Source organism: Lupinus angustifolius, unplaced genomic scaffold, assembly GCF_001865875.1.
Source record: "Lupinus angustifolius cultivar Tanjil unplaced genomic scaffold, LupAngTanjil_v1.0 Scaffold_24_4, whole genome shotgun sequence".
Classification (NCBI taxonomy): domain Eukaryota; kingdom Viridiplantae; phylum Streptophyta; class Magnoliopsida; order Fabales; family Fabaceae; genus Lupinus; species Lupinus angustifolius.
The window spans coordinates 95,429-116,721 of NW_017719923.1; the positions used below are offsets into that span (position 1 = coordinate 95,429).

General features: G+C 33.6%; 3 protein-coding genes across 3 annotated transcripts; all 3 read right to left on the minus strand.

Annotated features, from left to right (window-relative positions):
* LOC109338396 (transcription factor bHLH147-like) lies at positions 1-1,168 on the minus strand. Its single transcript, XM_019575626.1, has one exon. The coding sequence runs from the start codon at positions 772-774 to the stop codon at positions 160-162; it is 615 nt and encodes a 204-aa protein (XP_019431171.1). The 5' UTR covers positions 775-1,168; the 3' UTR covers positions 1-159.
* A 1,663-nt stretch (positions 1,169-2,831) lies between these two features.
* On the minus strand, positions 2,832-4,325 carry LOC109338399. Its single transcript, XM_019575630.1, has 3 exons — positions 4,172-4,325; positions 3,982-4,089; positions 2,832-3,512 (listed from the first exon to the last, which is right to left on the minus strand). The coding sequence occupies exons 1-3, from the start codon at positions 4,271-4,273 to the stop codon at positions 3,120-3,122; spliced, it is 603 nt and encodes a 200-aa protein (XP_019431175.1). The 5' UTR covers positions 4,274-4,325; the 3' UTR covers positions 2,832-3,119.
* Positions 4,326-8,175: 3,850 nt separating this feature from the next.
* On the minus strand, positions 8,176-15,815 carry LOC109338405 (probable protein phosphatase 2C 42). Its single transcript, XM_019575637.1, has 4 exons — positions 15,170-15,815; positions 14,329-14,699; positions 9,347-9,583; positions 8,176-8,649 (listed from the first exon to the last, which is right to left on the minus strand). Exons 1-4 carry the CDS (start codon positions 15,498-15,500, stop codon positions 8,437-8,439), a joined length of 1,152 nt encoding a protein of 383 aa, XP_019431182.1. The 5' UTR covers positions 15,501-15,815; the 3' UTR covers positions 8,176-8,436.
* Between the last annotated feature and the right edge of the window lie 5,478 nt (positions 15,816-21,293).

Consider the following 21,293-nt stretch of genomic DNA (forward strand, 5'->3'; position numbering starts at 1 on the left):
ATGTTACATTCTCACAACCGTTATTAGAAAGAGAAGGAGAAAACAAAGGATATATGTACTTGACAGACATAAATCTTTACTTGCAAGAAGAAATAAAAGGATGAAAAAAAAATAGCAAATAATAATAATGACAGTAACTTTTTTTTAAAAGTTGACACCTCAGCCAGGTGGTATGGTGGTTGATGCGGCGTCGCCGGAAGCAGAGAGAAGGTTAAAGAGAGCGGTCATGGCTCGAATCTGCATCTCAAGTGCAGGTATATAATCAATAGTTTCTTCTAGAATCACCGGTAACGATTCTTTTCGGCAACCCGGAACTAACCGTCCAAGGAAATTCATTTTCCTCTGCACAGCCGGTAATCCTTTCCCCTTCAGCCTCAAAACGCTCACACGTGGCTTCCTCCACCGGCTAATCCCGGTTGCTGCTGTTGTCAGCTTCTGCCTCTTATTGTTCTTTTGTTTCCTGAACTTGAGTTTGAGACGGTTGGTTAGGATGGCCCTGCTCCACCGTGTCCTCCCCTTCGCTGTGGCGGCGAGGACTCTATCCGCGGCTTCACGCACGGCTTTGAGGCCACGTGGCGGTGGTGATGTGGTTAAGGCTTGGTGGAGCTTGGAGGAGTAGATATGTTGTTGAGTTTGGGATTTCCATTTGGTGGGGGTAATTGAATCTTGTTGGTGGTGTTTGAGGTTAGATTTCTTCTTCATTTTTCTCTTTGAGTCACGTGAGCGATCCGTGATCATTACTGGGTTAGATATCACAGATGATGATGATGCCATTTCAATTGAAGAAGGTAAAAGGGAGTTAAAGTTTATTCTATGTTTGTGATTTATATTTCTGATATCCCTAAGAATAGAAAGATTGAAAATTTTAGATTCAGATGGATGAGGGAGTTTTTTGAGTAAGTAAAAGATAGAAAAATAACTAGTAACTGCACCTTTTGTAGAGATAGATATATAGTTGAAGGAGGTTAAGAAGGAAGGTGATGAAAGAGGGATTCAGAGAAAGAGGAGTGGTGGTGGTAACTGAGGTGGTGGTGGTGGTGGTAACTGAGGGTGGTGGTGGGGCAAATGAGTTGACAGAGAACGGAACGGGGTTGGTTTGGTGCCCCTGGAACTGAAGGGTGACAGAAATGGGAGACGGCTTTATAAAGGGTTTGCAATAAAGTAATATTAGAAATAGACTTCTTATCAGTACAGACCATACACAAATACCTTATACAAAAATAACTTAAATAAGTTGTTCCTCAAAAATGTATCAGGTTTAATTACAGCAACACTTATTAAGATAAGGATAATATGTGTCTTAAAAAAATTTAGTTTTTTAGACATAAGTTATAAAGTAAACATACGTTTGGTTATATCTAAAAAATTCCTTACCAAATAGATCATTCCTATGTAACATGTACAATCATTATTAAGATAAAAAATATGTATGTAAAATTTTATATATTGTCATTATATCATTTACTATGTTTAATCAATAAACATGATTGACTATTTAAAAATTAATACAAATGAATAATAGATAATATACTAATTATATATAAATCTTTATAATATTAGTACATAAACATTAAATTCAATTATTAATTATACCAATAAATTCTGTGGGTTTTCTCAAAATTAAAAAAAAACTCAATTTTTATAACAAATGTAAATATGGATGATCATACACAGACTACAACCTTAATTTGTAGCTCTATTCTATATCATCAAGGCATACAATTTGATTTATTAGTACTACTGTACTAGTAAAATTGCCAAAGCTAAGTGAATGGTTAAAACCAAAAGCTGAAAAGATAAAGTCATAAAACAACCCAACCCAAGTGCCATTGTCATCATGGGTGATTTAACTTATGTCTAATAGTGACTATCATTACCATACTCTCTATTCCCATTAAAATCAGAAAATGGATCCTCTCCATTACTGGAGGGTCCAATACTACATAGGATTATGACATGTGGTTTTAAAAAGATTTAAATGGTGTAGATTTCAAAGTATTTTTTAACAAAAAATATTATAAATGATGAAATTAAATCTGGACCTCACATTCCAGTACTGGACCCTCCAGTACTGGAGAGGATCCCAGCCATTAAAATCATGGTACCAAGTTTATGGCAATAGCCAATAAAAATCAGTTAAACAATGTATTTTGAAAAGCTAAATAACTTAGCATCATGATGTGCAGCATGGTTGCCTCCTTGTGTGAGACACAATAAGATGAAAGAAAAGGGAGGAGCACTAAAAATAACAAGTACTAATTGGTTACTGCACGCCAGAAATGCAGGACTACAGGGTAATCCAAAATCAGAAATAATAATAATGTGCAATTAAAGTGTCACATAATTCTCACAATTCACAATAGATGCACTCATCCAATTAAATAGGTCACAGAAAGTATCATAGGAATTGCGATGCACATAGCAAAATTGTAAAGCTCTCGGCACAAAGTTGAATGAGTCCAAATTGAAAATAATTTAAAGTGATGCAATGCAATGCATACAACTAAAGTAATTTCTTGTTATTTACCTTTGCTTTGTTATTTTCACTAAAGTCTTTACTAATTACTACCAATGAGCGTATTGTCTTTTGTGATACAAGCATGTCCTAACAAATTTCTTATAATGCGTGCAAGTGTAACACATATATGCTAACTTAACAATCAAAATCTTTATATTTACGCAAATTTGATGGTGTCTGCATTTGCCTCCACCAGAATCCATGACATTTGGCTTTCATATTGCACACATGCTGAATGATAGCAACAGACAGTGTAGTGAAGGCAACTAAGTAATTTAAGAAGTCAATCTTTCACAACACAAACTATAGTAACTAAACAAATCATACATGCACATTTAACACTACAATGTCAGGATGACATGACATAAGGTACCAGCTACACATTGCTTACTAAAAGCAGTATTAATAAGTACAACATCCTAAATTTCTTACATCTATAACAACTTCAATGAAGCTATACAAGTTCATGGTCATTGAACATTAGCTAAAGTATAAGAAGGATACTATATTGACTATATTGTCCAGGAACTACAGTTTAGAGAATATATTCACAAAGCCATATAAGGTATGATCTAAATGAATATCAACCTTGGTGAATGGTTTAAGTTGGAAATTGCCCACTAGGAGGGCAATAAATGTCTGAAGTGAAGAAAAACAATGCAAACACCACAATAATCCAAATGCACAGACATGGAAACAACATTCGATTCTTTGCATGAAGCACGTGATCGATACATTTTGAGTCCTTTGGCTGAATACTCTCATAGAGCTCTTCCATGACATGCTTAGTTATTTCATTCATAAGCTTCCTATATCGAGGATCAGCAATGATCGAATCATGGACCTTCGGCTGAACTTTTGTTGGAGAATTTTCAGCAATCAACAAATCCACAGAACTGAACGTAGCACTATTCAACTCAAAGGCACCAAAACAATCAGTGAGAACAGAGCTAATTCCTGATTCCTCTGTGGAAGCTTCTTCCAATGACAAGGTCTGGAACAGATAAATCATTTGAACTAATTTAGTTCTTCACTGCATTAATCGTTCTTAGTACATTCTTTTGGAATCTAAACAGTACATTTTACTATAGAGTATAGACTATAGAGCTCAATTCTGTTAATAATTTGCACCAGAATTGCATCATGGGGAGCATATTAACTGTTAGATCAGCAAATATTGATAATCTAAGCTCATGTGTTATTCAGATCTAACTCTAACTCTATCTCTAAGGACTTTGTGGTGGAAAGAATGTAAGATAATCAGCAAGTTGAAAATTAATGTAGCTTCAATTACATAAACAACGAGGTGATTAACAAAACTAATATAAATTTTCTATACTTATACTTATATCTCTAAGGAATTTAGTTGAGATGAACCGAATAAAACAAAGAAATGTAACTAGGCAAATGCACCATGACAAAATTGAGTTTAAATCGGTGTAAACGATGAAATTCGAGCTTACCGTAATATCGTCATTGTTATTATCATATGAAATCTTAGAGATCGGAGAGAAATTGGATGAATCTTCAGAAACAGATGAAAATGCTGTACTCAAGCGCTTCTTTGTGATCTGGCGAAAGATGAGTTTAAGAAATTAAATACGAAGAGAAGAAAACGTATAATGTAAAAAGGGATAAGGAATTGTGCTGTGCCAAATTAGAGTTCGGGAAATGCTTCAATCTGCGATTGCTCTGCTTCTCTGCTGAGCTACCAACAGCATTCATCTTCTTCTGTGGCGTTTGAATTTTTTTCATTCACTTTGGCGGGAATTAAACACTATTTATGCAGATTCAATTTAAAATGCGCCAATGGGTTATAAAGGTTCGCCATATGCTCCTCAATATATATTCATTGACAAAAAGATCTATGCTGATTTCAACAACGTTACTATATCCTTAACTATTTATATTTGATTATTATTAATTTTAAAATTTAACTATAACTAATATAAAAGTGTAAATTATGAATGATGAATTATAATATGTATATATAATTACATTAATAATGTATGAGTATGGATCCCCTCCATTATAGATAGATAAATTCTTAAAAAACTAAAAAAAAAAATGTAATATGTAATGACATATCTATCCTTGTAAGTATAATAAAATAACATATTTGCCATTAAAAATACAAAATAATTAAAATATTTATCTATCCATTAATGGAAAATATACTTATTCTAAATATTATACTCAAACTCATATTTCTTGGATGTTTGTTTTGGTACAAGTATTCATCACTCCATAAAAAAATGAATTAATCTCTTTAACCAGTGTTGTTAAAATTGTACCGGTTATCAAACTGGTCAGGGTACTAATATAGTGATACAGTGGTTCAGTAATTAAATCGCATACCGGTTAAACCGGTAAAAGTAGACATACCTACTTATGTTTATATATATAAAAACCTATAACAAAAAAATTTCAAATAGGTAGATACTCAAATTTATAATTCATATTTATAATCTACTCAAAATTCACATAAACAAATAAATTTAATTCTTTAACAAATTCAAAGTCTAAATTACAAAACATATATGAATCCAAAAATATCACTTAACAACTGCAAAATATAAATAAATGACATAAGTTCACAACTCAATCTACAAAACAAATAAATTTAGAGTTTTAACACCAATGAGTCAAAGTTGTCTCATATTGATATTATATTTTTCCCCTGAATCCTATTTTCAGACACTAATCCAAGATTACACAAATGTCACTAAGATTATACACGAATGTTAGGAACCAAAAGTGTCACTAAGATTACTCAAGCGCTTATTTGTGATATGGCTTGGAAGCATGTGCCTTGAAGTGTCGAAGAATGGATGGAAAGATGGGTCACATTGTAATGAGTTTTTAAGTTTTTTTAAAAAAAAAAATTTGTGTATAAACCGGTCGGTTTAGTAAAATACTAGTCGATTCACCGGTTTTGACCGGTTTCGATACTTGACCGGTTCAACACATATACCATACCAGTTAGGGGTCTAGTTCACCAATTTTTTGGTTGAATCAGCCGGTACGAAATGGTTTTTACAAACATTTTCTTTCACAATGCAACATTGCACCCCAATGAGTATATTCTGATTATTCTCAAGAATGGAACGGAACCTTCCAAGTTCCAACCAATTTTATGGGTAATCAACGTGTGTCGTGGTATCTTGTGGGGAAGTTTAGGAAATGTGAAAAAATAAATAATTTCAAGATGTTATGGGCGCAAGCCCAATGGACCGCTTAGCTTAGAACTTCATTGGACTAAGAGGGCAAAATCGTTAATAAAGGAATAAAGAGAGGTTGATACAGTATTTTCAATACGAGTAAAACCCTAATTCGTATATCTGCTTTATATATAAACCAGTAATAGGGTTCCTCTTTCACAATGGCGAGTGAAGATTTCAACTTTCTCTATTCAGCAGTTTCTGTTCTACTTCGTTTTCAGTTTTCTTTTCCAACGTTTTGATTTGCTTCTTGAGATGCCTTTGATTCACAGGCCATGGATTATGGGTTATCTCTTTATCAATAATGATAAAAAGAGGCATAGATTTTCGCAAGAGTTGAGTCACTTCGCCTTCGTGTTATCCACTGGCGCAGCGAATTTTGTACTGCTAAATCATCTTTTTTATTTTAATTTTATTTTATTTCGATTTTTAAACTTGAAATTTTATTACTGTGGTGGTCCTATGATGGCATAAAATCTTTGAGACCTGAATGTCATATTTGATGACAACTATAAGCATATTCGCTGAGGATCCTCCACAATCTATATTACTTGTTTTTTAATTTGAGTTTGTGTTTAGTAAAATTTTAAAAAATTACTAAATGCATTCGGATGATGAAATAAGCACTGGGCTCTGATCAGTTTGATTAATTAACTGTTTTTTGATGCACATTGCTAGCCTAGAAAGCTATATCTGACTAATTTAAAACTTTTAGAGGCTGATCTAAAAGTTTCATTAAAATGTAAATCTGTTTGGTAAAGCTGTTGAATTTTTCATAATTTTAGTAAAGAATGGGATAGCTTTGTAAATTATACATAATCTCCCTCATTGCTGTATCCTAAACGCAATTTGTAAATTATATATTGTTCTAAAAGAAATTCTACATAATTTTAGTGTTTTAGGACGCTGAGGTTTGTTTCAACTCAAATAGGATAGTGTATAAAGAATGGATAAGTAGTTTACATTGAAATTACTGAGAGGAGAAACTCATTAAATCTAGTAAAAAAATGGAGGACATAACCTTGTAATCTACTATGTAGAAAGGGTAAACTAGAGATGGAACAAAGCTGAATACGAGCCAGAACCATGAGTCACTGTATGACGATCCTGTAAATTTTAATGGCTGTTGTTGTGTTCAGAGGATACAGCAATGAGGGAGGATGAATAGTAAACTCATGAGATGTTGTTAAGACTTTGTTGGATCATGGGGAGCACTTCTTTTTTATAAAAAGTGTATATTTCAATGTGTAAATTGTAAAGTTGTGTTTAATATGGATATTATTTTCCTCTTGGCAAGTGATGAATTGAAGCAATTTGATATTCTTTCTGAACTCAATTTGTTGAAATTCATCTGAAGTAAATGAGTTGGATTTTAGTTAAAAATTGGTATGGTTAAATAAACAATTATATATGGGTACATGATTGTTAATTTTAGAGAAGGAAAAAGATGTGTAATGTGAAAGCATTCTATAATAATATTATATTATCTTTATTCATATTTAATTATAATTGTAAACAAAATAATATAATTGAATAATGAATGATTTGATATAAAAATTTTAATGGCATATATTGATAAAATATATAATCTTTATATCATTCGTCTCAAATTTGAGAAAAATTAAATACAAATAGATATATAAACAAATTCATCGAACTTTACGTGAGAAAAAAAGTAAGCAATATTATTATGAGATTTTTAAAACTGTTATTACATAATTTCTCATTTATTTTTTATTGATTATTAAATAATAGTAATACAAATTAATAATAAATAATATATTGATTGTATATAAATTTTTAAACTATTAATACATAACTATTAAGAAGATTCATAAATGGACTGACATCTCAAACCTAAATGTCATTAGTGAATGCATAACTCATGCCAAGCAAGGTTTTCAATCGTAAATATCTAAATATCGTATTTATTAAAATTAATATTTCCATAGATATGAATCTAAGTCCTAGATTGTAAAATCTATGTATTATATAAAAATTTATACACAACCATAATTAAATATGGATAGTGTAATGACAATATATGAAACTTTTAACACTATTGATGAATACTTTTTTTTCTCAGTCCTTTTATTACACTTTATATATGTACATATATACATACTCACATATGTATATCTAAGACCACCATTTGATGAGATGGATGATATAAATTTAAATTCATAAATACTTGTGAACTTTAATTGAGCCAATATTAAATTGAAAAATAGTTCATATAAAAATCTACTCGAAATTCAAATCAAATCAAACTCGACACAAAAGTTGCTGCCTGTTTTAACAAAACATGCTTTTTACCAGTGCAGGCAATGCTTGTTATTCAACTTATATTATTGTTTTTCCTTGTTTTCTTATTGTGATGTTCACATTGGATTGCCAGACAAAACACTATTTATAATAATAAAAAGCCACCACATGGATATTGGAATACGACTAAGGTTAGAGAAGGGAGTCTCAATGATCAACAGTAATTTTCTGAATTTTTTCTTAACCTTTTCATTGATAATTTCTAATAACATGTTATAACTTAATAAAATCTCGAGCCTCAACAATGATTCAGTACCCAGAAACCAAACCATGCCACACCACTATCAGTAGCATATTCTAGGCATGTTTTAACCAATGTCAAATCTTAGGTGCCAAAAAACGTGTACAAGAAAGCATTGCTTACAATTCAAGTCAGTGATTGAGAGCACTTCGAATAGAGAGTGGTGGGTCTAGCACTGTGCCTCTGGATATAAGATCGTGGTTTAAGAATAAAACAATAACAGATATATCATCATGAAAATGGCGCCGAACCTTCTTGTCAATCTTATGAAGGTCAGAATATCGCATTTCTCGTTTTTTTGCTGCTTCATGAAGGGCAGCCTTCACAAGTTTCTTGGCACTACCCTGCAACAACAGAATTTTAGTTCAGTACCACGAAAATAGTGAATGTAGGAAGCGAACACTAAATTTGGAAGAAATTGGAGACAACGATTGATGAATGTTGGAAACAAACTCGAAATAGAAGGCCACTATAGTGACCAAAGAAAAATTTGAGTATCATAAAAAGGGTGGTCCAGTATCATGAAATTTTGAGTATAATCTAGAAGTAAAATAAGTTTTGAGAGATTGCAATCTAGTAACACCTTGATAAAGGATAAGCCAAACAGTTGATAGCAATGGACACTGAACAGAACTTTACATTTGTCAAACATAACTTCGGCAAAACTACAGACACTATTTCATTCCTTAGTTATATTTTTATACCCTATAAAATCAACCAAGAGCAATCATCTTTAATCTCAACATGTGAAGACACAGTGCATGGTTGTAACTAAATGAAATTATGGATAAAAGCTGTAGTGGAAACTAAATGAAATTATGGTCGTACAAATGAAATTTTCCAATCATATGTCCAACCGACATGTAAACCACGTAATAAATATTTGGGTCCTCTACCATTATTGATGCAATCGCAAGGCTTAACAAAATTCAATAAAAAAACAAAGCACCTTATGTCAATCTAAAATACATGAGGTAAAATACATCCAATACAGAAATAAGAACTACAAGAAAATCCAACCTGGGGAGAAAAGAATCTTACCACATGTGGATTGCTGTTGACAATATCCACTGCTTTTTCATTACTCAGGTGCTCCCATAAACCATCGGATGCAAATATAAGGAATGAATCATTTGGTTGGAGAGGATGAGAAAAAATAGTGGGATTAGCAGTCATGTAAGGCATGTTCATTGGTTCAGGAAGTCTGAATTTGGGATTAAGAGGCTCACAGTTAAATTGCTCTTTTTTCATATATACGTCACCTATAGATCTAGAAACCTGCAGCAAATACAATCAAGGAAGTGGTCATATAATAATCTCATCAATTTCGAGTTGGAAGTAAAACTGACAAATATGACAATGATTGCAGAAGTATCATTAAGTTATATTTGATTTAGTAAATAAAATAAAATGTGCAGAGAATTAGACTGGAAATCATATTGATCGTCTTCTATATGATCAATGTATTCATTTTTAACACACAGATGCGTCATAAAACAAATGTATACATTAATAAATTAAATATTCTACATTCAAAGATAAACAGTTTGTTTCCAATTTTATGGTTTGGTTATATTCTCACATAAGGATTGGAGCACACAGTTGTTTTTTGTAAACCATAAATAAACAGACTAAACAAAACTAGAATTTTGATTCAGTTCTGTTAAGATCTTTTGTTGGGAGATCTTCATCCATGAGTTACAACATTCCTCCATGGGCTAAGTGAAAGAAGCATATAAGTGGACTTGACACCACATCTTGACCCAAAACCTTAAGGTATTAGGTCTATGGGTCCATCCACTTATATTCTCTTTAACTCATCCATTTTTGTCGAATGTAGGACTTCTTCATTCACACTTGGAATACCCAACATCTCCCCCTCAAGTGTGAATTTTCATTCAAGTATTGGATACACTAGAGCTCAGCTCTCTACCCACTTGCACCGCCATTGGCTTATCCATTCATCAATGGAACACGCCACTTTAACCTCTCGTCAGGAAGACTATCGACACAAGGATCCCACATGGATCTACCGACCACTTGTCGCTTCAATACTCTATTGAGCCGTCGAACCATCAGCTCTGATACCACTTGTTGGGAGATTTTCATCCACGGGTTACCAAGGTAGTCAAAATCGCGAGCTTACTCGTGAGATCGCACGATCTTACGATCCTCAACCTCCAACCGTGCTCGATCTCAGTCCTGGATGCGCCTCCATGGGATCGGTGGGATCGTTGTGCAGGTGCGTAAAACCGGTGGAGTCGACGAGCCCACCGATCCCTAAATCTCTGTCACAACTTCACTTCCTCTCTCTCACTCTCTTCTTCACGTCCTCACTCTCTCTCAATCGAATAGACTAGAAGGTTCAAACTCATCACATAGTCGCCATTAGGAGGGTAGAGAAGCATGTTCAAACTGATAATAGCCGATTAGCCGCCATTGAAGGGTAGAGAAGAAGGTTCAAACTGATTACACAGCCGTCATTGGAAGGGTAGAGAAGAAGGCTAACCGGGTCATGTGCAACCCGGTTTGTTAAAACCCTAGTTTTATTTATTTATCAAAAACGGGTTTGATGGGCTTTTATTCCTACCCTTTAAGCCCAATTTCTTTTTTAGCCTCATAAACTTATTAAAATGTGACCAGTGGGCTAGGAAACCCTATTTTTTTTAGTTGGAACATAAAAAAGGTGTATTATTTTGCTATCATGACCTACTAGGGGGCATGATCTATGAATTATAATTTGAATATATATTACTTCATAACTTATATAATATTAGTTCAGAATTTATATAATATTACTTGATAATGTATACATTCTTTATTTTTAAGATTATTTTTAGCATTATGACTTATAAACATATATATATGAATATTTATATATGAATTTTTATGAATATATATGTGTGTGAATTTCTATGCATATATATATATATATACTAATAAGTAGAATCTTACGAGTCGTGTTATGATCCTACATTTACGATCTTTGACTCACCTCCCGATCCTAAGTAAAATCTCGATTTTAACTACCTTGCGGGTTACAACATTCCTCCATGGGCTAAGTGAAAGAAGCATATAAGTGGGTTTGACACCACATCTTGACCCAAAACCTTAAGGTATTAGGTCTATGGGTCCATCCACTTATATTCTCTTTAACTCATCCATTTTTGTCGAATGTAGGACTTCTTCATTCACACTTGGAATACCCAACATCTCCCTCTCAAGTGTGAATTTTCATTCGAGTATTGGATACACTAAAGCTCAGCTCTCTACCCACTTGCACCGTCATTGGCTTATCCATTCATCAACGGAACACACCACCTTAACCTCTCGTCAGGAAGACTTTCGACAAAAGGATCGCACATGGATCTACCGACCACTTGTCGCTTCAATACTCCATTGAGCCGTCGAACCATCGGCTCTGATACCACTTGTTGAGAGATTTTCATCCACGAGTTACAACATTCCTCCATGGGCTAAGTGAAAGAAGCATATAAGTGGGTTTGACACCACATCTTGACCCAAAACCTTAAGGTATTAGGTCTATGGGTCCATCCACTTATATGCTCTTTAACTCATCCATTTTTGTCTAATGTAGGACTTCCTCATTCACACTTGGAATACCCAACATCTCCCCCTCAAGTGTGAATTTTCATTCAAGTATTGGATACGCTAGAGCTCAACTCTCTACCCACTTGCACCGCCATTGGCTTATCCATTCATCAATGGAACACACCACCTTAACCTCTCGTCAGGAAGACTTTCGACACATGGATCCCACATGGATCTACCAACCACTTGTCGCTTCAATACTCCATTGAGCCGTCGAACTATCGGCTCTGATACCACTTGTTGGAAGATTTTCATCCACGAGTTACAACATTCCTCCATAGGCTAAGTGAAAGAAGCATATAAGTGGGTTTGACACCACATCTTGACCCAAAACCTTAAAGTATTATGTCTATGGGTCCATCCACTTATATGCTCTTTAACTCATCCATTTTTGTCTAATGTAGGACTTCCTCATTCACACTTGGAATACCCAACATCTCCCCCTCAAGTGTGAATTTTCATTCAAGTATTGGATACACTAGAGTTCAGCTCTCTACCCACTTGCACCGCCATTGGCTTATCCATTCATCAACGGAACACGCCACCTTAACCTCTCGTCAGGAAGACTTTCGACACAAGGATCCCAAATGGATCTACCGACCACTTGTCGCTTCAACACTCCATTGAGCCGTCGAACCATCGGCTCTGATACCACTTGTTGGGAGATTTTCATCCACGGGTTACAACATTCCTCCATGGGCTAAGCGAAAGAAACATATAAGTGGGTTTGACACCACATCTTGACCCAAAACCTTAAGGTATTAGGTCTATGAGTCCATCCACTTATATGTTTTTTAACTCATCCATTTTTGCCCAATGTAAGACTTCTTCATTCACCATTGGAATACCCAATTGTTGGAGATGTTTGAAATAATTATTATATGAAGTCACATATTGCCTAGCATTAGAATAGAGTAGAATATCAATATTATATATTGGACTCAGGTCCATTGTTGTAATGTGCACCAGTTATAAGTACCAAATAGAAACACCCCATGAGCAGGTGGGCTCATGGGTGTGCTAGGGTTTGTAATCTTTATCCTCTAATAATATATCTAGGTAGTCGCTCAGCGCTCTCGGGGACGTAGGCACAATTGGCTAAACCCCGTTAACAAATCCTCTTGTTTCTTCTCTTATATTTATTCTATGCACTTTACTTGATTACTTGTGGCCAACGCTGCGCAACAATCACTTCCGCAACACCAACATCTTTGAACACCCTTACATATGGAAAATTATACTCAAGAAGATTAATGGTAATGACGTGCTACAAATTCAAAGACTACATAGAACTCTTCTGCTTTATATGAAGTGTGGCTCTAGTTCTACATATGGTTTTGCACTGCACTCCAGCCACTTTCATCTGAAGTAGGTTATTTGAAGCCTTTTCAGCGAATCCCAGTTTTGAATTCTCAACCTGGATAAATCTAGCTTGAGGTTTTTTGTGTAACTAAAGAGTAAATGCTTTAAGGTATTCTACTACCTATGCTGTATTTGGCTTAAGTTAAATGCTTGTTTTTACAACAAATCTTCTAAGCTCTTGCATCTGATATGGGACAAGATCACTTTAGGCCTGGACATTTGTTGATACTTGATAGCCACCCTATATAAAAGGAACAGAGAGCTTTAGTGCATTGATTTACTTGTGTCTTTTCTATGATTCATTCTCGAGCTTTGCTTAGCTTTATTTGCAATCCTTCTTTTTCCTCGCTAGTAATCTTCTACTGGGTGAAAAGAATTCCTTGATTAAATGAAGAAAAAAACATAATTATTAAAAGTAACAGCACTCATTGTGCTACCCAAGTCAGCCCTTGCATCAATCTTATGAACTACCCAAATGAGGCTGTGCACCACAGTGCCATTGCTAATTAAGGCAATTAGACCTTAAGTGTGTGATTCGGTACACACAAATGGGAATGGGTCTCTTTAAAGCACCAATAACTTCACAAGGGAACAGGAGATTGTTAGACTCTCCTTATTGGAAATTAGTCTTGTTATCTGCATTTTAAAAGAACTCTGGCAAAAAATATTACAGAAGAAGATAGTATGATATTAACAAATAAGAAGCTTCTTAGTAAATCTGAACGGATCAAGAATTCATCAATAAATGTGCGGTAAGAAAACAACTATAATGCTGTGTTTGGTGTATATGGATTAAGAAATCAAGATCAATGTGTAGCATTCAATTTCAACAAACAGAAGAATGAGATTTAAGGACAAAGGTTAAGTTGCTTCCAACACTATCGACCTACCAAAATTTAACATCAATTTTTTCATCTGCATAGCACTTGAAGAAGTACAAACAATAAATAAACAATACAACAAATTGATAAATGTTTAACCACCTTCACTTCATGTAAGCACCAGTTATTTGTAAGAGAGGTTTTAAGACAACACAATTATAAAAATACCTGAATAATGCCCTTTACCCTCCACACTCCATGCTTGAGGACAACGACTTGGGGATCATTAGGGTGTAACCCTTTAAGTTCATTTCTAATATCCTCGAGATTTGCATTGTGTTCCGTAGACAGCTGAATTGCAGCCATACCTCCAGTGTTGCCAACTTTCTTACCCAACACGACACGAGAATCTCCAAGGTTTGCCACAAAGAGTGTTTGCTGAAATATCACTCCAACTAAACAACAGGACCCAGCATTTGCAATGGGAGGTCGAGTACTCCATAAGTCTGACACAAGGGCAGTGTACCCATCTTCTGTTTGGCGGAAAGCCCTTTCGATAGTCTCAGCTGTCACAACCCCACCTGATTCAGCCGATATTGCTGCATAAACATGAAACACAACATAAGACAACTAACACAAAAGGCATTCCTTTATCAAGAGACAAGGACAACATAGAAACCACTCCAAAACAGTGGGCCTTGAACAGGGTTAAACACCAAAACACTTTATCACATTATGATACAATTCACCAATCAAAATATATTCAATTTTCAAAAAAACTTTATACACACTGTCACTAACAGTATTTAGTTATTTACCTATTGGCCAGCATGTCCAATTTTACTTGGTTCATGAGAAATCATCTCAGACTCAAAAGACCAATGAGAAAAGAGCACTTTTAGAAAGAAAAAAGGTTCACGAAAAGTGAAATGATGAAAATCACACATAACAATATCTACTGCTGCTCAAACCGAAAACGTGGCCACATGAATACCTCAAACACCTTCCAAATAAATAAACCGAGCTTCCACACACAACATAACTAAAACTTTGGATTCGGATTCGAAACCTTTGAAATTGCGAAACAAGTGATCGCATGTGTATCTTGCAGCGTCGGGTCCGCCGTGACCGTCGTAAATTCCGACGAAGGTTCCGAGAGGACCAGACTCGATCTGGCTCTGGTCTTCTAGAACCTGATTGGCCTGAACCACCGCCATAGAGAAATCACCGGAGCCATATTTTCCGACATCGCGGAACCAGAGCAAGCCGTCTTTACCTTCTCTTCCACCACCACCGCCGCCGCCGCCACTTAAACTGCTCCCAGTAACTCCAATGTCAGCAGCACCGTGCCCAAATGGCTTCCAACACAGAGAGAGCAGATTCATCAATGCCTGAAGCATACCACATGTCTCGGAAACCCTAACCGACGCCGCCGGAACGAGCCATCCTTGCTCCGATTACGATCGATCCTCTGAATCTGGTTGGGTTAGAGAGAGAAAGCGGTTATGGCGCAGTGGTTATTGTGATTATGAAAGTGAATGAGAGAAAACGGATAAAGGATAAAGAAAAAGTGGAGGGTGCGCACTGCGCAGGGTAAGAATGAGGCGCACGTTAGCAAGAGGTGGTGGCGAGGTGTGTTCGGTGGTAGAGGAACATGAACGGGATAATGTTCATTCTCTTGTGGGGAGACTCTGTTTCTTTCATTGTTATTTTCAATGTTTTTTATTGTTATTTATGTATTCAATTTTGGAGGAAAAATTAATCTGGATTTGTTTTTATTTATTGTTATTTTTTATCATTTTTTTCCAGCTGTTTCAACTTTCATCATTCTAAGTCTTTTGTCTTTGTTTATGTTTATTTTGGCTACAAGGAAGTATGCACCATGCATTTTTTAAGGTTGAATTAGCCATAATTATACTGAACAGTGATTATAATTTAGAATACACCTTTTACATTTATTTGATATTAGTTATGCTGGAAATATGATGGGTACCGAAGTAAACTTGAAAATCAAGTTAAATAATTATTCCTGTTGTTTTTATTCTCTATCCTTGGGAATTGGGATAAGCAGATTATACACGCTACAATAAGTTCAATTCAAGAATTGTTTTATTACAACTTCAATTAAATAGGTAAAGCATAATAATACTACTAATAATAAGGTTAAGCATAAGTACATAACTAATGCTATTGTGCTATAGGAGTACAAATAAAGGTGGGGTGACATTTTTATATATACATACTTCCATACTACATATATATAAATGTAAGATTTGATTTTTATGAACAATATTTGTAGGTAGTCACGTATCTTAAAAAAAAATTGATTTTTTACTCATAAGGTGATAGAATTATACTCTTACTTATGCTCATGAGAGACCACTAGTTGTGGCTTCTCTTTTAAGCTTAGTACAAGTTTATTGGCATCTCATGTGTATGACAATGACCGATTATTAAACACACAAACAAAGGCACAAAGACGCAGATGCCTTTGTCTCTAGAACATAATTAAATTTGATGCAAACAGCAAAACAAAGTTGGACATAATTTGACTTGGGAGTTATGCTTCTATTCACGTGTTTAACAAAAAGGGCCATGTTAACTCATCCACGAATGTAATGGTCATGGAATTAAGAAGCTGTAATAATCGTTGTAAAACTTTAGTTTTCAATATATTCACATTTGGATGTACCCAATAAATAAATGCTTTTCAATATTTTCCTTGATAAAATCAGGGGTTTCCTTCACTTCTACTCCTAGAATATAATTGAAAATAAAGAGCTGAATGAGGATGTATTTTATTGTGAGATGATACATTGAAGAGGGAAAGTGATTTATATTAGTTAAAGTGATACAATATAAGATACTAATAAGTGATGAAGTTAAAATATTAACAAAATACATCACCATAAAGTTACTTTTTTCGTTAATAAGTACTAGGAGTGAGCATGGACTAGGTTGGGACGGACTAAGACTTGTCCTTACCCGGTCATAAATATTGGTCGGGTCACTTTTTTAAACATGTACCTGACCCTAGACTCGAAGTTAATCAAATCCTAAATAGCGATTGCGTCAGTCTTTAAACTCGACCCGATTAAATACAGTGCATACTTATTTTAGATAAATATTTCTTAATATTATTTATTATTATGACTATACAGTTTGTAATATAAAATGATATATATATATATATTATTAATCATGTATATATTATGAAAAAATTAAAGAATAAATGATACTTTCGACCAAAAGAGTATCATTACTCTATACACATTTGAGTATAAACACATACAAACATGATGAGCGAGTGACCTTGGGACGGGACGGGTCGGGTCATGCTTGATCCATACCCGGTCCTAAATATTGACCGAATCTATTTTTTGAACCTGAATCCGGTCCTAGATCCGATCAGACCCGATCATGATCGGACCATGACAGTTAAACGGGTAGGGCCGGGTCCTACTTACCCCTAATAAATACTATGCTTTAGAAGATCCTAAAACATTACTAAATTTTGGTTCCTTATCCTCTAAATTGAAACTCAGCAATCAACATCAAAGTTTGGGTTATTTATTTGGCTAATGGAGGGAGCATTTAGCGCAACGTACGGATTTGATATGGGACTTCACTTTATTAGAGCATAGCATGCTATCATGGTGTGTCAGAGCATATATAAGACAGTGCAGTGAGAATGAATCTGAACCACATACATTTCCAATTCAGAGACACTACCAAGTCCAAATAAAAGCATTCTAAAATTGCACTAAGTCCCATTACAAACCATAGTAAAAGCAAAATATATGTGGCCATATAAAGGGTTGGTTTGATTGTATGATGTATTATAAATGTTACATCAGAAGGCAACTAGTTGTGAAATGTAGGCCAAGTGACCATGTCTTTGGTTGGAGAAATTTCTTAATACAGGAGCTGGTTTTATAGGTTGTTTTGGTTCCTATGGGCTGTTATACCAATGGTAGGATTGGTCATAGCTAATGAAAAATTCAGAAGTTGTGACACCCATGTTGATGTTGTGGAAAGAAGTGTCAAGAAATGGAAGCCAAGTCCCACATGTTGTTACACATGCACCACTTTGGTTGGGTTAGTTATATGTTCAGTGTCTATAATATAAAAATAAGGTTTCTCAGTGCAATAGACTACTACTTAAAAGGAGTGGAGAATAAACATACATAGTCTTATTTTCTTAAACTATGATGTTGCTTCTGGTAGAATTTGAATACATGACCCAAGTGACTAATCTAGGACCCGGAACAAGCAAAGATATTCAAAAATTTAAAAATAAATATCATTTTATATAAAAAGATAAAAACATTAATATCAAAATTACAAAATTTAAAAATAAATATCATTTTATATAAAAAGATAAAAACATTAATATCAAAATTACAAAATTTAAATTTAGTTAATCAAATAAATTATACACTTTGTATAAATTAATGTGAAGGTGGTTAAACAATTCTTACTCAATATAAGTCATTACACATACATTTACTCATGCATTTCCTATTTAATTACGCAACCTAATTCATAATCTTCATAGCTAAAAAATATTTTTCTATGATTATTGTGGCAACAATAAAAATCATTGCAAATAAAATAGAATATAATATAAAATAAAGCATAATAAAAATAATAAAATTACAAATTACAAAGATTTAAAAAGTGAATAGAAACATGAAGCAAACAAATAATAAAGAGAATGAAACATGTCAGAAGGCAATGAATAAAAACATTAAAATGAAAACAATGTTAGACATATACTGGAAACAAATAAACAAAAGTAATAAACCAAACAAAAAAACCAAATAGCTTTATTGAAAGGCAATAAATAGAAACGATAAAATTATAACAATGAAATAGAAACAATAAAACTCTATACAAAAAACCAATCAACTAAGAAGTGAAACAATGTTTGAGGACAATAGAACATCGTTTGAAGCCAATGATTGATTTGTGTGTGAAATATAAACTTCTATATTTATGTGTTATTCAAAGTTCCAACTTCTAATTTATGTTGATCTTTCGTTTTCTTGTTAGTTTTTTTTAGGTAATATATATATTTTTAAAATCATATAATTGATAACTTATAAATTATAATTTTAAGATTATATATATATATATATATATATATAATTTTAGAAAAAATCAGGTATGCATTTGTACACCCTCATTTTTATGTGGCAGTGTCACTATATGACCTTATAGTTACTAAGAAACAACTTTACCATTACATCAAAATGAGTTTTAAATCATATAACACATAAATCATTATATATGACATGAACCATATACCTGCATATAAATTGTAGTGGATATGTATTTCCTTATAAGTTATAAATTTAAACTTTAAACCCATTCGTGGAAGAAAAAACTAAAAATTGAAACCAGTATTGAAATATTACAAATACACGTTAAAATAGTCCAGTGTATAGATTAATATGTCTCAAACATTAATTATAAATATTACTATTAAAAATTAATTTGACTTATATTTGATATTTTTTAAGATTATAAATCAAGTAAAAAGTTTAAAAGACATGAATAAAAATAAGAAGGCAGAGTACATTTTCATCCTATAACAAAATAAAATAAAAAATATAAAAAATTGAAAACTAAACTGCTAATATAAATCAAAGTACATCCTACCAGCATAATTGTCAAGCCTTGCCAACCACAATCACATTACTTCGTAATTGTGACATGATACAACATTGATGTAACCACACTAGGATATAGTGTAACATATCAGATTATATTTGGGTCGCATTAGATCCATCGAGTCGATTCAGTTTAAAATATATCTTGTAATTAAAAAAAAAGTATAGCATAATAGTCACAATTCACATCAATAACAATCACAATTACAATAACCTTAATTTAATCACACTTTAAAATATAGGTACTGAATTATCCTAGAACACTAGTCTAACTGCTAAAAAAATAATACACCAAAATGATGCAAGTTTACTAAAAGTTTGCTGATATGAAGCATGACAAAGTTCTTCCACCCAGAAGCTCACTCATTTTGTGTAAAGAACATCCACCCATGGATGGTGGTAGAATGGTAGTTTCAATCTCTTTTTGTCAAGAGTAAAGATCTTCTTAATTATTGAAGTTTATTATTAGAGAGATAAGTACCACATAACAATAAATAAAAGACAATATGTAAGACATTTTTATTATTTTATTCACCATAAAATTATTTATTTATCATCGAAAACATGAGGAGAAACAAACACTTACCTCTCCATCCGAAAAGAATCCTTATTTTTTGGTCAAAGATATGCTAAAATTTTCAAATAAGGTACTGTCGCTACTCCACTTTTGTGGATGGAACGAGAAATATGCAATTAAATGCAATGAAATCGTCATCGATGTTTTTTAGAGGAAAAACATGAAAAATAAAATTTTGAAAATATGGTTGATTTGCTCAAAAATAGAAATTAAGTTCGGGAGTCGGATACGGATGAAGAAGGTATTAGGCACCTCATACCGTCCGTTATAAAAAACGGTACCTATATCAGTTATGTGTATATTTATTCAAAAAAAATTAATTTTACCCTCACCTTATTAAACAAAATAAAGAAGAAAAAAACATTTATTTTTTATTTTTTGGGCCTGATAGAGAAATAACTGCTCTTACGTATCTCTAGCTGCAATAGAGAAATCAAGGCAAGGCTATGTAGTTCTTTCAGGAAAAAAAAGTTGATTGATTGATATATTTTATTTATTTCTTGTTTTATAAATAATAGGATAAGATAATGCGATAGGACACTGGTCCCATAGTGCACAACCCCTCCTTGATTTCGTTTTGAAAATGTCAATTTAAGGTAACGTGAAAGGGCACAAGTCCCATAGTGCACTACCTCTTAATTAAGTTATTTTGAGAATGTCAATTTATGGTAATGCGACACGACACGAGTCTCATAGTGCACTACGCCTTATTGATTTAATTTTGAAAATGTCAATTTAAGGTAACGCGACAGAGCACAAGTCCCATAACTACCTCTCATTGATTTAATTAAGTTATTTTGAAAATGTCAACTTAGGGTAACGCGACATGACACAAGTCCCGTAGTACACTACCCCTTATTGATTTAATTTTGAAAATGTCAATTTAAGGTAACACGACAGGGCACAAGTCCCATAGTGCACTACCTCTCATTGATTTAATT

Excerpts from the sequence above, each read along its gene's own strand:
- LOC109338396 (XM_019575626.1), bottom strand. The coding sequence starts at position 774 with ATGGCATCATCATCATCTGTGATATCTAACCCAGTAATGATCACGGAT.
- LOC109338399 (XM_019575630.1), bottom strand. The coding sequence starts at position 4,273 with ATGAAAAAAATTCAAACGCCACAGAAGAAGATGAATGCTGTTGGTAGC. Across the intron at positions 4,090-4,171 it reads ATTTCCCGAACTCTAATTTG|ATCACAAAGAAGCGCTTGAG; the intron begins GCACAGCACAAT and ends ATCTTTCGCCAG. Across the intron at positions 3,513-3,981 it reads ATAACAATGACGATATTACG|ACCTTGTCATTGGAAGAAGC; the intron begins GTAAGCTCGAAT and ends TATCTGTTCCAG.
- LOC109338405 (XM_019575637.1), bottom strand. The coding sequence starts at position 15,500 with ATGCTTCAGGCATTGATGAATCTGCTCTCTCTGTGTTGGAAGCCATTT. Across the intron at positions 9,584-14,328 it reads GGGTAAAGGGCATTATTCAG|GTTTCTAGATCTATAGGTGA; the intron begins GTATTTTTATAA and ends TATTTGCTGCAG. Across the intron at positions 8,650-9,346 it reads TCAACAGCAATCCACATGTG|GGTAGTGCCAAGAAACTTGT; the intron begins GTAAGATTCTTT and ends CTGTTGTTGCAG.